Source organism: Venturia canescens, chromosome 4 (assembly GCF_019457755.1).
Source record: "Venturia canescens isolate UGA chromosome 4, ASM1945775v1, whole genome shotgun sequence".
Classification (NCBI taxonomy): domain Eukaryota; kingdom Metazoa; phylum Arthropoda; class Insecta; order Hymenoptera; family Ichneumonidae; genus Venturia; species Venturia canescens.
The window spans coordinates 23490326-23505189 of record NC_057424.1 but is presented as its reverse complement, the minus strand read 5'-3'; the positions used below and the strand labels follow the sequence as shown (position 1 = coordinate 23505189).

Here is a 14864-nt window from a genome sequence, read left to right as displayed (position 1 = left end):
GGTTGATAGAAAAGAGTTCTCATGGGGATAGAAAATAAGCTACACCTATGGTAAATTTTCTCAGAATCGACGATTACGCAATCGTGCATCGCTTAGTAGTGAATCAGAATGATAAAAAAATAGTGGCAGTCTTCAAGAAATGATTGACAGTTAATTGTACAGCCACGGTTCCTAAGTCGATGCATTCACCCTCAGTTTTTGCTTACTCACGCAAACAGTCAAAGGGTTTGATACATTTTTTCACAAGTTCGCATTCGACGAAGAGTTAACGATAGCATGTAGCCACTAAACGCACAGCAATTCATGCGAGCTATTCGCTCGAGTTCTTTGTACTTGCGGAACCTTTGTACCTTTCTTTGTACTTTCCATGACTTCAATTGTATTCACATTTTTCATTTTTCAATGGAATATCATTTTTCATGGAATAAGGAAGTATTCAATTCGGTGAGAAGCCTCTTAACAAATATATTGCTGGACACTGGCTTTATTGTCTACTTACAAGCACTTTTTACTTTCTACGAGACATAACTTGCTGTGGTTTCCAAACGAATGGATCTGTATTTTCCTAAACAAAGGTACGAAGATATTGAGGCTGATTCTTGTGAATTTTCACAATCTGTCATTGTTATCTATCAAAGACTGTTTGTTCCGAGGTTTTTTATTCACTGCATCGATCGTAAGAGTGTAAAATATGACATAGAAGTTTTCACAACCTTGAAGAAAAAAAGAAAATTTGTTCGCACACATGCACGCGAGAAAACTCGAAGAGTATAACATCTGTACAAAATTTATGTACGTACCGAAGTATAAGTTTCTAATGACATCACTATGATTTTTCCTGCTGTTAATTGACAAGGGGTTAAGGTTCTCATCGATATGAAAGGCAAAAGTTTTTGAGCGTGCAGTGTTATCCTGTACCATTTTGCTTCGGATCTGAAATCACTGATTATTTCTTATTTTTTCCTTTGAGAACAGGACATTTTTCAAAAATAAACATTCCTCCACAAACGTACAAATATTGACGGACTTGTTGGCTGTGATCCATCAGTTTTTGGCAGAAATAGCTTTCAAAAAACAAATAGAACAATTGTGCTCCCGTGAATACCATGTAACGTATGGCATTTGTAGGTTTCTCTTCCATGACCATGGCACCCTGAATATCCACAGTACATATGGCAATAGTTGAAAAACATTTATTTTGATTTTCATTGCAGGCATAAGAATGTTATTCGTACCTGAAAACCTGTGACACTGATAAGCAATATAGCCAGCATGACTGAGCTGAATAAAGCTGGGGAGTAAATACTCTCGAGAAGATCACTGAATCTACCCAGACGAAAGATCAATTAGAGAACACATCCATCATGACTTTGTGTCTTTCGTCATATGTAAATGCTTTTTTAAGAGTGTGAATCAGTCACTCAACCCCCGATTGCCGAATAGGAAAAATGCTTACGGCTGACAGAGGGTTTTCTTGTGGTCGGTCAGACTTCGTGAAAAATTTCACTTTTTAAATTTGCAGTCATCACTCTCCCACTTACCATAGGGAGATATCGACTGATCCATACTCTTTATCGTTGTTATATGAAGAATCCAATAAATCGATATTGGGAAAAATACTCATTATTTCGTTACATAGGAGGTCACTAACTTACTCAATTACATCGTTGTGATTCCTGATACAATTACAGAGGTGTGCGAAAGCAGGGTCTTCCAATGGTCGAAGACGAATGGTCCAATCATCAGTTACATTATCGTCCATTCTTTGCAATTGAGAACTATAAAGGTTGAATAAGGGAGTGTGATTTTCGAACCGATTTCTTCCGTTTTGATAAGGAGAAAAATATATATTTTTCCCCACCGAAGTGTAAAGTTCGCAACGATTCCCTCTGTAGAGTGAGAAAAGTAAAAACTTTGCCCTCTTGGGAGAACATACAAAAGTCGCGCTGCGCATGCGCAGCCCAGCCAGCGGCAACAGTGCACTGTCCGTGGCGACTTGTCAGCTGATGATTGGTGCGTAAATTTCATAACCTATTTTATTTTTTCAATTCGTTGTATTTTTTTGTGTTTGAGGAACCAAGTAGTGAGTATGGATTCATCGTCAGAAGATTTATCCACTGACGATGAAGAAGTACGAAAAAATTTTGAGCAACAAGCAAAAATTGTTGAAAATGAACTGATCCCTTGTACATCAAAAAATAAAAATAAATATATATATAGTGCTGGGAAGATTTTAAACAATGGCAAAAGGATCAAAAAACTACTAGTGTTGATAAATCTCGGTTCTTGGTATATTTTAAAGAATTATCTTCGGAATTGTACTAAATTGATAATAAACGAAACAATGGATTTGTTTTTCGTCTTTCTTTATTGAAATCCTAGATCAAAATTAAAGGGTAAATTTCTTGGAATTATTTAATGAAATAAAATTTCGAATAAGAAATTTACGGAATGTAAAAAATTGAAGTATTGACAAAAAATTGCAGAAAAATCGCAAATTTTTTGCTTTTTGAAAAATTAAAAAAATGGTTTGGAAATTTAAAAAAATGATTTTTTTTCAAAATTCTTAGAATTCCGTTCTTTTTTTATTTAAAAAAAAAAATCTGGTTTCTCAAAATTTGAAAAATTTTCATCTCCTTCATGACTTGTGATTTTTTTTCAGCGTTGATAAATTCAATATTTTTAAATTTATAAATTTTTCATTGAAAAAAATGGTTTCTTCAGAAATTTTTAATTTTTTTAGACTTTATTCTTCTACTTCAAAACAAATCGCTGTTATTAATCAATTTTTTTTATAAATGTTCATAAACCCTGAAAATAATTCAGCGAGTTTTGAACTCTCTGTTCATTCATTACCTACACTGTATACGTTAGCGAACTTTCCACATCGGTGGGAAAAAAAATAGTATGTGCACCTCAGAAGTAAAGTAGGCCTCCCTACACGCGAATCTGTCGCCCTCGCTTCGCTCGGGTGACAACGATATGCGTGTAGAGAAGGACCTACTTTACTCCCTAGGCGCACAATAGGCAACAATTCTTTTACTAACCCAAGCACGGAAAACATTGCACAACCATGTTGCACTTGTACAAAGAACAAGGTTTCCTCGGCGATGAGTACAGTCAGAATTACCCCAATGCAAATGTAAGTATGTGGAAGGAAATAAAAGTAATAAACATCCATGTCAAGCACATAATAGTCCACTGGGAAAGGATACTTTGTTGGTATACTGTCATTCAAGAAATTTATAACTTGCAGAATTTTCAACGTGGTCGGCTGGGTAAGGAAAAGGAATGCAGCCACGTAAATTCCGGCTAGAGAAAACATGGTATTATTTGTATTGCGTTTATGTAAGTTCGAGTTGAATAAACCTTTTTCCGCGTTTTTATTCGTTTTTTTCATCGCCATTGGTCACGAATGTTTTTTGCAGAATGCATTTCAAACGTAAACGAAAGAGGAAAGTTTTTCGATTTAAGTAATGTTGCTTTCACGAGGGAAATTGAACTATGCAGGTGAAATACATTTTTTTTACTTGAATAAACGATGGTTAATTTTCGACCATTTTCTGCATATTCGCGAAGTATCTGAAGCTCAGGTTGCCCAGCAAGAGATAGCCAGTCCATTCTAATATGCTCCATTATTCTGTGCAACTGTATTCCGAAAGTTAAGCGCAATTGTTAATTCACATCCGTTAAACAGAGTTTGTGAGGAACGAACCTTTTTTATATTAACAGTGAAAGTTAACATCTTGATCGTGACTCCAATTTCAATGACGAAAGGTGGAATACTTTCTACGGCGACGTCCCAGTCGTGTAGAACTTTCGAAACTGCGATTATCTGGCGTTCAATTGATTGATAATTCAAAATGATTTCACACAAACCAAACTCGTTGAACTAACTTTTCATCGCCGAAATAATTTATCAATAAGGTTTTACTCAATAAATCGAAATGATACCAAGCAAATCATTGACTTAATCAACTACATTCAATTAAATTTTTCTTTGCTGGATTCAAAGTTATCAGAATAAGTCATTTTTCAGATTAAAAATTAGTTATTTATTATATTTAGCAATGACGCCGCACTCTCCAGAATCACGTATCATGCGATCCTATCTCTGATCGAACTCTTTCTAGAACGTATTTTTTCGTTACCTGAGGTACTACTTGGGACACCGCGAGAAAAGAAATTAAAATTATTATACGCTTCCTCACAGGCTGACTCAGATAAGGCCATACGCCAATCAAAATGAGGAACTTTTTATTGATTCTGTAATAACGCTCCTCAAAAACGTTCGTCATTATAGCCAGGCCAACCGTCATTACCTGAGTGACGTTTCTATCCCTTCACCACTTCGACTACATCTAGCCGTATTGAATCATTAATTATCCGCGTTGGGTTGGGAATTAAAAAGGGGAAAGTTGGCGAATGGTGTTGATGAGTGAACGTTCAATTTTCCTGTCAAAACGTTTACTGTGAAATAAAGAACTTTGTCTATTTCACCTTCTCCCCCTTTATTTCGATCGATCGAACTATTAAGTATTATTTTTTAACCACTTCAGTTGTAACTTACCTTTTATACCGTCCTAGGGTGAACTGAAGATTCTTAAATAATTGTAGAAATGAGTATCTTGCAGTTACATTCTCCTTTCATCAAAAATGACAAGTAGTGGTTTCTCCTCATTTCAACACAGTACTGTTTCTGCCCTCTTGATGATAGCGCAGAACGTTATAATGCACCAGTGTTTCGAATAAACAAATTGTCGTTTACGGAAGTATTAATTTATCTTTTTTACATTTTCATACTCGACAAAACATTATCAACTCTCAACACGAGGTTTAGCAATGCAGAGGAAAAAAGTGGATGAACTTCATTGCGCAGTTCACATGTTTGTATTTCTGCAAATACCCAATCATTTGGAATTGGTGTAATTTCATCGCTCCGGTTTTATATATCTGAGTGTCACTGAGATTTTTTTTTTGCGATTCTGTGCCATCGGTTTTTTCATACATGAGATTGCGTGGACGTGGAACACATCAGCCTAACTGAATAAATGAAATATGAAATCAGATTCGATTAAAACGTAACGCACTTGATTTGGTACGGAGAGAAGTTTCATCACCTTAATCAACAACATCATTGGTATGATCCGTTTTCGTCAAAGTGGTTCATATGGCCACTGTCCGAAAAACAACATTAACGTCATCGTAATTTTGTATAAAATGATTCGTCAAATAATTGCATTCTCATTGTTTCATCCTCCAGAAACTCACACTGAACGATAACTGTCGTTAAAAGACTCGCGTGTCACTTGCTTATCGATTGACAATTGTTCTTAAGGGTGAATGATACAAAAGTCGAAATAATTAGAAATTGATCAAATTTGGTGATAATGTTCTTCAACATCAAGTGCGAAAACACAAATTTTTTCAAAATTTTCTTCTGTTTAGTTATCGAGTAATTACGCATTAAAGCAGATTTCTTATGCCCGGAATGTATACCTATATATATGGAAACGCTATGCTTATACACGTGAACTTTAGTGATCAATTACTCGATAATTGTACAGAAGAAAAATCTTAAAAAATTTATATTGTCAAATTTGGCACTAAAGAATATGTTCACCAAATTTTATAAAATTCTGATCATTTTGAATTTTTTAATGTTTTTAGCATGGTTTAGCATGGCAACATTGTATCGCCTGTGCAATATATCCTTAAGTACACCATCACCTCCGAATAACTTGTGAAACTTATTACATCACAGTAACGAGCCTGCACGATTATTACCTTCGCCCTAATCTCACGACACTGTTGCCGAGAAAAATATATCGCTGCGATCGATAAACTTGTCAAAATTACGTTTTCTTTATGAACGATTAGCAGAAAAGAAGAAAGAATGCACATTAAGCCGATGGAATAATTTAGATGCGACACCAAAATGTATCCGATTCACAAAAGCACCTTGTCGCTCAATGACGATACTGGTAAAAAATAACTCCAATAAGAGCTTCATCGTGAAGAACTTGCTGATAATTACACTCGTGCTACGTACCCGGCCAATGTCTAGTTGAAATTCATTCAAGAAACTTTTGCTTTCTGCCAATTCCGTCTATCGGCGTACGTCTCTTTCGATCGGCTGTTCTTCCCACGCATTTTCAACTCTTCCCCTCTTATAACTCCTACAATGCATTAATGATGATACGCACTGTAAAAGGAAATGACGTGAATTAACGGTAGAATAATTCGAATGTTATGGAGATTCTAATTTCTCATGATAGGGATGAATATAACTTTGATGTTTTTCTTTCAAAATGATATGAATCGCGCCCCATCCTTCCGATCTCTGAAATATTTATTACTCAACCATTCTTTGTGCTGCGTCAAAGCATGAGCTCAAAGTAACATCAAAGCTTCAATTTAACCGAAAAAAATATCGAACGCCAAGTAAATTTCAGTCGGTTCTAGACCCTTGGAGAGCAATGAATAGTGCAAGGAATGAATATTACGAGACTAATCTGTTTCTAATGGCACTTTGCGGTGTAAGCCCGTATCAGAAAAAAAATTCAAGATTTCTCGCATACTTGGTCTGTTGTAGCATAGCGGGCACTCAAATTTGTACCAAGGTACAAAACTTAGAAAAAGACTTGAAAAATAGGTGGTATCTCAATGAAAAAGTAGTATGGAAAAAGTGCAGATGTGGATGCGGTGATTGATTTTGTACATTTAAACTAATCCGGATTTTCAGGTGGCTTTTGTGGCCCGAGCATGGCCGGATTTAAACATTGTCATTCAAAACTTATCAATTATACTAATTGATATAATATCCATTGTAAAGATAACGAATTGTGCATTCAAAATTCACAAGGTGCAGGGCTAAATAAAAAGTTTAGTTAATTTTTTGAATTTAACAACTAATTTGATAATATGAAACATTACGAGTTTCAGATTAAAAATTTGTTCGACCGAATATTATTCTCCAGCGATCCATTACTGAGTTCTGAAGAGCTCGACATCATCGAACGTCACGACGAACGATGCAGGAAATTTATAAAATTTTGGTTCGGTGAGAAATCATAAAAATGATCATTTCTCACAACGGAGACTAGGGAAACTTGACACAGTTCTCATGTCTTTGATTTTTTTGGGTTTGTTTTTCTTGTATCCCGATAATGCAACAAAAATCACAATTCTTGCTCATGGATTAAGTAACCCTAGTCTCTTTCGTTTTCCCAAAACGTACCACAACTGACGCAAAAATTACAATTGATTGAAAATAGTAATCTAATAGTAATTCACAAAACGTGCAGCTTATTTAGTCTCGACTTTGTCCATCTTTAACATAATGCCACTAGTGAAGCAGTTTTTTGATCCAGCTGGGAAAAATATAAATGAAGTTCCATTACCGGTACATTATGGATACATTGATGTCCAACAATATTTTGGTCTAGTTTGGGTCCATGGATACATAACAGGCTTGATATTAATGACATTTCTCGCTGTGACGGATTCGATATACGTCGTTTTCGTAGAAAATGCATGTGCGATGTTTTCTATCGTTAGGTATCGATCGAAGATCCGTCCGTATGAACCTTGACGGATCAGCGATTCCCTGAAGAAAGCCCCGAAGAGTCGCAATTAGGCCTCGAGATTTGGGATTCGAGTGGACAAGTGAGACCCAAATGAACTTTTTGTAATAAAGACGCTTTCCTCACACTCGGTTTTAAATTTAGTCGAAACTCGGTTCAAATAATGTCAAAAGACCCTATTCGGGACTTCGAGTTTCGAATTGGCACTTATATGACGTCACATTCAAATCTAATCGAGCGAAGAAAAGAGTCTTATTCAGGATTTAATTTGAATCTGACTTGTTCACTCAAGTCCTATTTCTCAAATGAAACTTAAGACTCGCTGATCCGATAGGGAAAGAACGCCGTATATCTTCAGTATACGAAGAAAGACATATTCGATGGCTAGTTACAGATTAAAAAATGCTGTTCCATCTGACGAACAATACACCGATGCCAATGTCACGAAGTACAATGACGTGGGGTACAAAAATTTTATCGATTGTATCAAACGACACAACGCAGCAATCAAGTTAGTTGGATCCATTGCGATGAAAGCATTCGACAGTAATAAAAGGAGTACCAATATTTATTTAGAGTTGCAAGCAATAAAAATTAAAAAAATTTACAACATTGAATTGCAGAACAAATGCATAGAAAATATCTCTAATAATATTGAGATCGTGGTCTTTTGACAATTAAGATATTGTAACGAAACGCTCTTGCCGACCCCGGGCCTGAACGCTGCCACGCGTCGGTTCGAGCTACCTTAATAGAAAAGGAGCAGGTATGAAAGAAACGTGAGAACGCGGAATTTCGATTTTGAAGAATTTAACAATTCCGATTTATTCAATTTTGATCGATTTCACAGGATAAATTTGTTTTTTATTTATTGTCGTGAAATATTCGCGATCGCGCTCGCCGATTGTGAGAATTTTTGTTTTGCTCGTCGTTTCGAAATCAACAATTTTTAATTACGCGATTTTTGCTTATTTTCAGAATAAAAAAAGAAATAAAAAGGTTTCGATAATTTGAAAGTGTTTTGATTTTATACAACAACAAAAAATTATTATTAATTTGAAGCGATATAATCTCAAATTCGTATCATGACCTCTTGAACTATCGATGATGTGACAGAATTTACAAAATTTACAAAAATAAAAAATGAAATCTGACTCGGGCTCAGTTGTATCAAGTTTGAATTTAAAAAATCATTTACAGAAAAAATTTACAAAAATACAAATTATTTACAAGAAAAATCATCCCTGATTCTAGCAAGCGAAAAAAGAATAAAAAAAAAAAAAAATAGGTTAGGTTAAGGAACAAACTCCAGGCTATGGGATCGAAACGTCGCCGAATCTCTCCGAGAGTCTGAGCATTTGGAAGGTTAAAGGTAACCTGCCGCGCCGTCCACGTGTTATGGGATCGAGACGTCGCCGAATCGCTCCGAGAACTCCGTGTAACGGAAAGCTTGGAAAATTTAGAGGTTAGGTGTGGACCCTGGATTATGGGATTGAAACGTCGCCGAATCGCTCCGAGAATCCAGGCGTCCAGGAAAGTTAGGATAGGTTAGGTTGCTTGCTAAAATCAGGAAGAATGTTCGAGGTCAGCCTTTTTGTTCCGAGTCAGAATTTTGAGAGAGGACTGCCTTTCGAATAAGCCGTGCAGCACTTTTTATACCCGTTTCTCCACCACAAAATTATCAAACGCCGAATTTCTCTATTTCTGACCTGTTCTGCGCATCTTTTTGTAACGTGACTCGCTATTGGCTCGTTGCCATGATTCGCGCCTTTCCATTGGCCGACCGTGATTTTGCCCGATACGCCGAAATCCGCTTTTCATGTTTTTTAGCTTGTTATTCAATTGAATTGACAAAAAATTTATGAGAATTGTTATTATTTAATTATTTGAATCATTTGGCTTCGCTATTTATTTAATCTTGTTCAAATTAATTTTATTCGAAAAATCGCAAAAAGTCACGTTCGAGTTCCTGTAGCCCATGAACGCTCTACCCGCGCATGCGTCGTGAACACGCTTCTTGCTTTATTTGAATTTATACAAGTTTTCTAAAAGAAATAATCTTTCTTTTCATTACTTTTCTTCGATTCGTTATATTTTTCCGCTTCTTTTGAGCCTAGTTACATAATTTTACGAGATCGCATTGAATTTTAAATACGCGGCGCCGCTAGTATCGCGCTCCACCGCTTGTTTCGGGCCTTTGTATTGCCCACCAGTACGGCCGCCGCCGGCCAGCAGTGACGCGGCTCATCGGTCGTTGTTCGCTCTCGGGAAAACATCGCGCCTCGTCGCGATGTATTTTTGAGGTTATGGGTCGGGTTTGCATCGATTCGGGTTGTTCAGGAAGCGTTACGTTACAATATAAAAAAATATAATCGTTTCTGACCAGGCGCCAATAAAATTAGATAGAAAGTGTGTTCTGTAAGAATATTCTAGAATACATAATTCGAACCTCCGAAAATCTTGCATCTCGATCAAACATTGGATTCTCCAAATACCTTGACAAGCACACCATCTATGGCGTATACAATGGAATTTTATAAAATCTATTTCTGCAACAAAGGTTCGCCACCGAAGTGGAGTTTTTTACTTCAACATCATTTCTACTGACAGTCGGTATCAACATGATCATAGTCAGTTTTACAGGTACTCAGGTGAGATGATATCGCTTTAAAAAAAAAACATTCCTATCAATGAGGTAATATTTGTGAATGATTTTCGACAGAGGGAAAATAAAAATTTTGCAAATGGTGTTGAACGAATTTTTCTACTTTGTGATCGACAACTGTTATTTAATGGATAACAATACATGTACTTTGCAATGCTCAAACAATTTGTAATTGTAAAGATCGTGGAGTCGGTGGACGAATTGGAAACCTTGGTACGTCACGTTTCACTGATCACCGCTCAAATTATTCATTTGTACTTGGATAATTATTACGCCCAGAAGCTGTACAATTCTAGTTCTGATGTTTATATGAACATGTAAGGGAGAAACAGGTTTATCTTATGAATTCAAATAGAGTTGTGAATTCTTTAAATCTCAATAGCTATCGAAGAAGTTGAAAGAAATTGCATTATACTAGAACACAAAGCAATTGGGAGAACGCCTCACTGAGAACGAAGAAACTTTTGTGTATGATGACAATGCAAAGCCTCGCACCAAGTGTCATCACGATTGGTGGATTTCAAACCATGTCATTAGACACTTTTAACTGGGTAAGATACCGCTTTTTAGTGAGATAAAAAAAAAACAAAAAATACATAAATCGACGTTCCTTAGCTACTTCGAACTTCTGCCTCGTACTTCACTCTTTTACGGACCGTTTAATGACAGCGCAAAATGGACCCCGATCGCAATTGGCCAATGAATAACCTTTCAGCGTAGTGTTGCACTTAATCGATATTTTATTTAAACTTTTGAATACAGCAACGGAAAATAAAAATGGAGAATCGAAGGGCAATAAAATTGAGAAATAATAAAAATTCAGCTCGTATTATTCCATCAAAACTCACCTCTTCGAAATGAGAAACGCACGAAATAAGCAACTAAACTATGAATATATTTGTTTCCGTCGTAATCGACGAATGATAAAAGAAGGTAAATTATTTTATCACAGCTGTACTTTGAATCCGATCCGGTTTCCTATATTCAAAGAGTACTTGGAACAAATGTTGTTTTTGCCTCTTGCACCCGTGTGTTTGATAATCGAACCCCATTCGATGCAACTTTTCCGAATTCGCATGACCGAAAAAAGAAGAATTCCCCGTAGCAACGAGCACAAAGTAAAATTGCCAGGAAATCCTTTCGGGAAGCTTGGAAAGACCGTCAGTTTCGACGTTGACGCCTACAACAGTAATTTAAACGTCAACGAGGAATTCAAGTGGTTCTATTTTACCTCTGAATTCATGATGAGAAAAGTCACGGTACTTGTCAGCAACCAGCACATTATTTTTCTCTCTCTCTCTTTCCCTCTCTCATCATAACTTTTAGACATGCGACGGATATGAGAAAAGAAGGAAATTTCAGTCGGATATGTTGTCGTGAGGATGTCGGATCTGCTACTGCCAGGTGTGGTATGACTTTCGATTGGAATGGATATAAAACTGGAACGTTATTACAAAATAAATAAAATTTTAATGTCATCCATTGGCCAGTGGCCGTATCAAAGTACATTTACGAAGTGGTGCTTTCTCACTCTTTCCATATTTCTGTGTGCATGTCAAATGGCACCCCAAATATGTGCTGCGTTTATATACCGTCGAGATCCAGAAATTTTCATCGAGTGCGTTACTCCATTTCTTTTCGACATAGTATGTCTTGCGAAATTAGCAAATTTCATGTACAACTCCAACAAGGTTAGTAACGACCATTTGATTCGATGTGTAAATAAGCTGTGGCAAAATTTTAACGGTCGTCCAGTTATTGTTCATTCATACCGAACAGTTATTAACGTTGATGAATCGTATGGAAGAGAATTGGAAAACATGGGAATGCGATGAAGAGAATGTTATTATTCACGAATACACCGAATTAGGAAGAAAATTTTCGACCGTGTACGCAGGTTGAACTAAAAATGGTACAACTTATAGCCGTTATTTGCCTCTTCTCAATTGATAAATAATGAGAAAAAATCAAATGATTCTCACGCACAGTTATGATATGGTTGACGGCAATACTCTACATGTCGCAACCGATTATACCGAAATACATCGACGCGCTGCTCTACAATAATTCTCAACCAGGAGTATTTCCCGTTCCGGTTTATTATTTCCAGTTGGATGATCAAAAATATTTTTTCTACATTATTGCTTTCACCTACGTATGCACTTCCGCATTGATTATCATCAACGTAGCTGGTGATACAATGTTTTTCGCCCACGTGCAACACTGTTGCGCTATATTTGCGGCTCTGGGGTAAGATCTTGGTCTGGTATGTCGATGTTTCAAAATTCGACCCGATGATCTGCCGATTTCCATTAAGATCGTTCCTATTTTTTAATAAATCCTACTAGTCGGAAATTAGAGCGAATCGGTGAACGGAATAGAATTTCGAAAGATATGATCTCAGATTTCCAGTACCTTGGGATGTGCATAAACAGACACAACGATGCTATTGAGTAAGGTTTTGTTGTAAAATCGTCAATCCGATTGCACGATCGATCAAAGATAAATGAAGCGGTTGACCTTGTCAGATTTGCAGATCTGATGGAATCCACTTATTCGGCATGTTTCCTCTTCGTCATAGGCAATAACATGTTAATGTTGAGCATAACTGCATTTCAGGTAAGATTTTTTAATTTATCTATTACTTATTATCGATGCTAAAACGTCGTATTTGCAGATTACGACGAAAGCCAATGAGCCTCAAGACACCATAAGATACGTAGCTTTTGTCGTCGCTCAACTGTTCCATCTTTTCATGGAGACCCACATGTCGCAAATGTTAATGGATCATAGTGCAGCAATTCGTAACAGTTTGTACGTCAAATGGTAGATTAAAAAAAAACGAAATAAAAAAAATCTGTCACAAAAAATTTGAAACAAATGTATTTTGTGACACAGACAAAACGCTAAATGGTACCAAACCTCGGTAAAGTCACAGAAGATCATGAATCTCATGTTGATGCGTAGTAGCAAGCCTTGCAAACTGACGGCGGGAAAAATCTGCGTTATGTCCGTGGAAACTTTCGGAGTGGTTGGTACAGTAGTTAATTCTTGTTATTTTTTCCTCGCGAATTAACTCTTGTCGGTATCCAATGATAAAAAATTGAATAAAAATGTATCTTTTTAAGGTCGTTAAAACTTCAGTTTCGTACTTTACGCTGTTGCAGTCTATGCAATGAAACTCAACACCCAAATTCATATCGGACGTAAGTGTGTAGCATCTAACTGAAGGGATCTATGGAACATATCAATAACGGAATAAATTTCATCAAAACGAATGCATAAGGTTTTACTTTTTTACCGGATATACGAGCTTTTAAAAAAAACTTTACTTTTCCATTGAATAGCTATAAAATGCGAGATTTTTTTAGTCCACAAGTATGCCAGACAACGAATCGAGGCTCGATAAATTGTGCGGTCATTAAAAAGTGACTCGAGCTAGAATCGTCACAGGTATCAGGGTGGTACTTAAAGGTACCACTATTAGAATTAAGGCACCCAAAGTAGAGGGATCACTCTGTGGGACCTCCAGAAATGACGATCTCTACCTCGCGTTCTCTATCATGAAATTTGATTTTTCCATACACCATCTTCATAGAGAAATCTTAGATTTTTTGTCAATAGAACTATCGCGCTGCGCAACAGGTCTAAAACGAATGTTATAACTCAACGCCCGAGATCTTACACAGCCTAACATCGGTCTTTGAAACAATTTCGTTTGCTTTTTCCTTTTGGAAAAATCCCAATCTCAAACGAGCGAATAAACAAATTCCGAACACACGCGAATTCAACAAGCAACGAACGAAGAACAAAGAAGGAAAAGATTGAATTATATAAATTGCATTATGTGTCCAATTGCATATAAATGAACTCATTTTCTCAACACTCACCCTCTCGGGAGTCCTTCAACGAACACTGATCATGAATTCCAACAATGTTATCTATTTCAACGAAGATGCCGGAAACTAAGAATTGGGCTGATGCTCTACCGCATCCATGTCCCAGGATAAACTGCTCCCGCGAAGAATAACTTTGAATTCGATCCATTCAATGGGGAAAACTCTTGACGCAAGACTTACTTTGAAGAGCCTCAAAATGCGACATGCTTCAAACTCATACACAGGAATGACAGCGTAGAAACAACTTTATAATGCCCGTAATAATGGAATCGGGAGGCGATAAAAAAAATCGATTCACACACACACACACACACACACGACCAAAAATGTTGTACGATAATGGTGGGTATACAGTATGAATCGTCCCTTATTGTCGCCAAAGCGATAATTTTCCTTAACGACGAGACAGTGACATTTTTTCCATCGAAATCCCTCTGGACTTTTTAATGGCTCCATATAATTATATAGCTGTTGCATGCATCATTCGTCAAAAAGAGAAAAACTGCTGTCCATTAAATTATTAATTAAACAGAAAATGGATTCTACGGATATTTTTTTCTCAAAGTTTTCTCATATGCCACGAAACTCACTCCAACGGGTGACATTTTCAAACTCGTCCTTTTTACTGAGCCGTGACACCTATCAGTATCGCCCTGTTCCAAGACAGTTATTATTTCTAACGCCATATCATGTTTCGCATCAATATTTAACTGA

The 14864-nt window shown here is 36.6% G+C and overlaps 2 protein-coding genes across 2 annotated transcripts; one reads left to right on the top strand and one right to left on the bottom strand.

The window, feature by feature from the left end:
• Window positions 1-472: 472 nt before the first annotated feature.
• On the bottom strand, window positions 473-4336 carry LOC122409996 (odorant receptor 13a-like). The gene is made up of 9 exons (XM_043417959.1): window positions 4152-4336; window positions 3716-3835; window positions 3531-3648; window positions 3048-3312; window positions 1656-1778; window positions 1236-1326; window positions 1014-1153; window positions 801-933; window positions 473-713 (listed from the first exon to the last, which is right to left on the bottom strand). Exons 1-9 carry the CDS (start codon window positions 4317-4319, stop codon window positions 663-665), a joined length of 1209 nt encoding a protein of 402 aa, XP_043273894.1. The 5' UTR covers window positions 4320-4336; the 3' UTR covers window positions 473-662.
• A 1928-nt stretch (window positions 4337-6264) lies between these two features.
• LOC122409676 (uncharacterized) lies at window positions 6265-13430 on the top strand. The gene is made up of 18 exons (XM_043417403.1): window positions 6265-6623; window positions 6746-6865; window positions 6946-7063; window positions 7308-7560; window positions 7975-8097; window positions 10147-10237; window positions 10432-10568; window positions 10670-10802; window positions 10867-10886; window positions 11204-11510; window positions 11667-11942; window positions 12031-12148; window positions 12240-12501; window positions 12600-12704; window positions 12780-12870; window positions 12929-13065; window positions 13150-13282; window positions 13380-13430. The coding sequence occupies exons 1-18, from the start codon at window positions 6480-6482 to the stop codon at window positions 13428-13430; spliced, it is 2619 nt and encodes an 872-aa protein (XP_043273338.1). The 5' UTR covers window positions 6265-6479.
• The last annotated feature ends 1434 nt before the right edge of the window (window positions 13431-14864 follow it).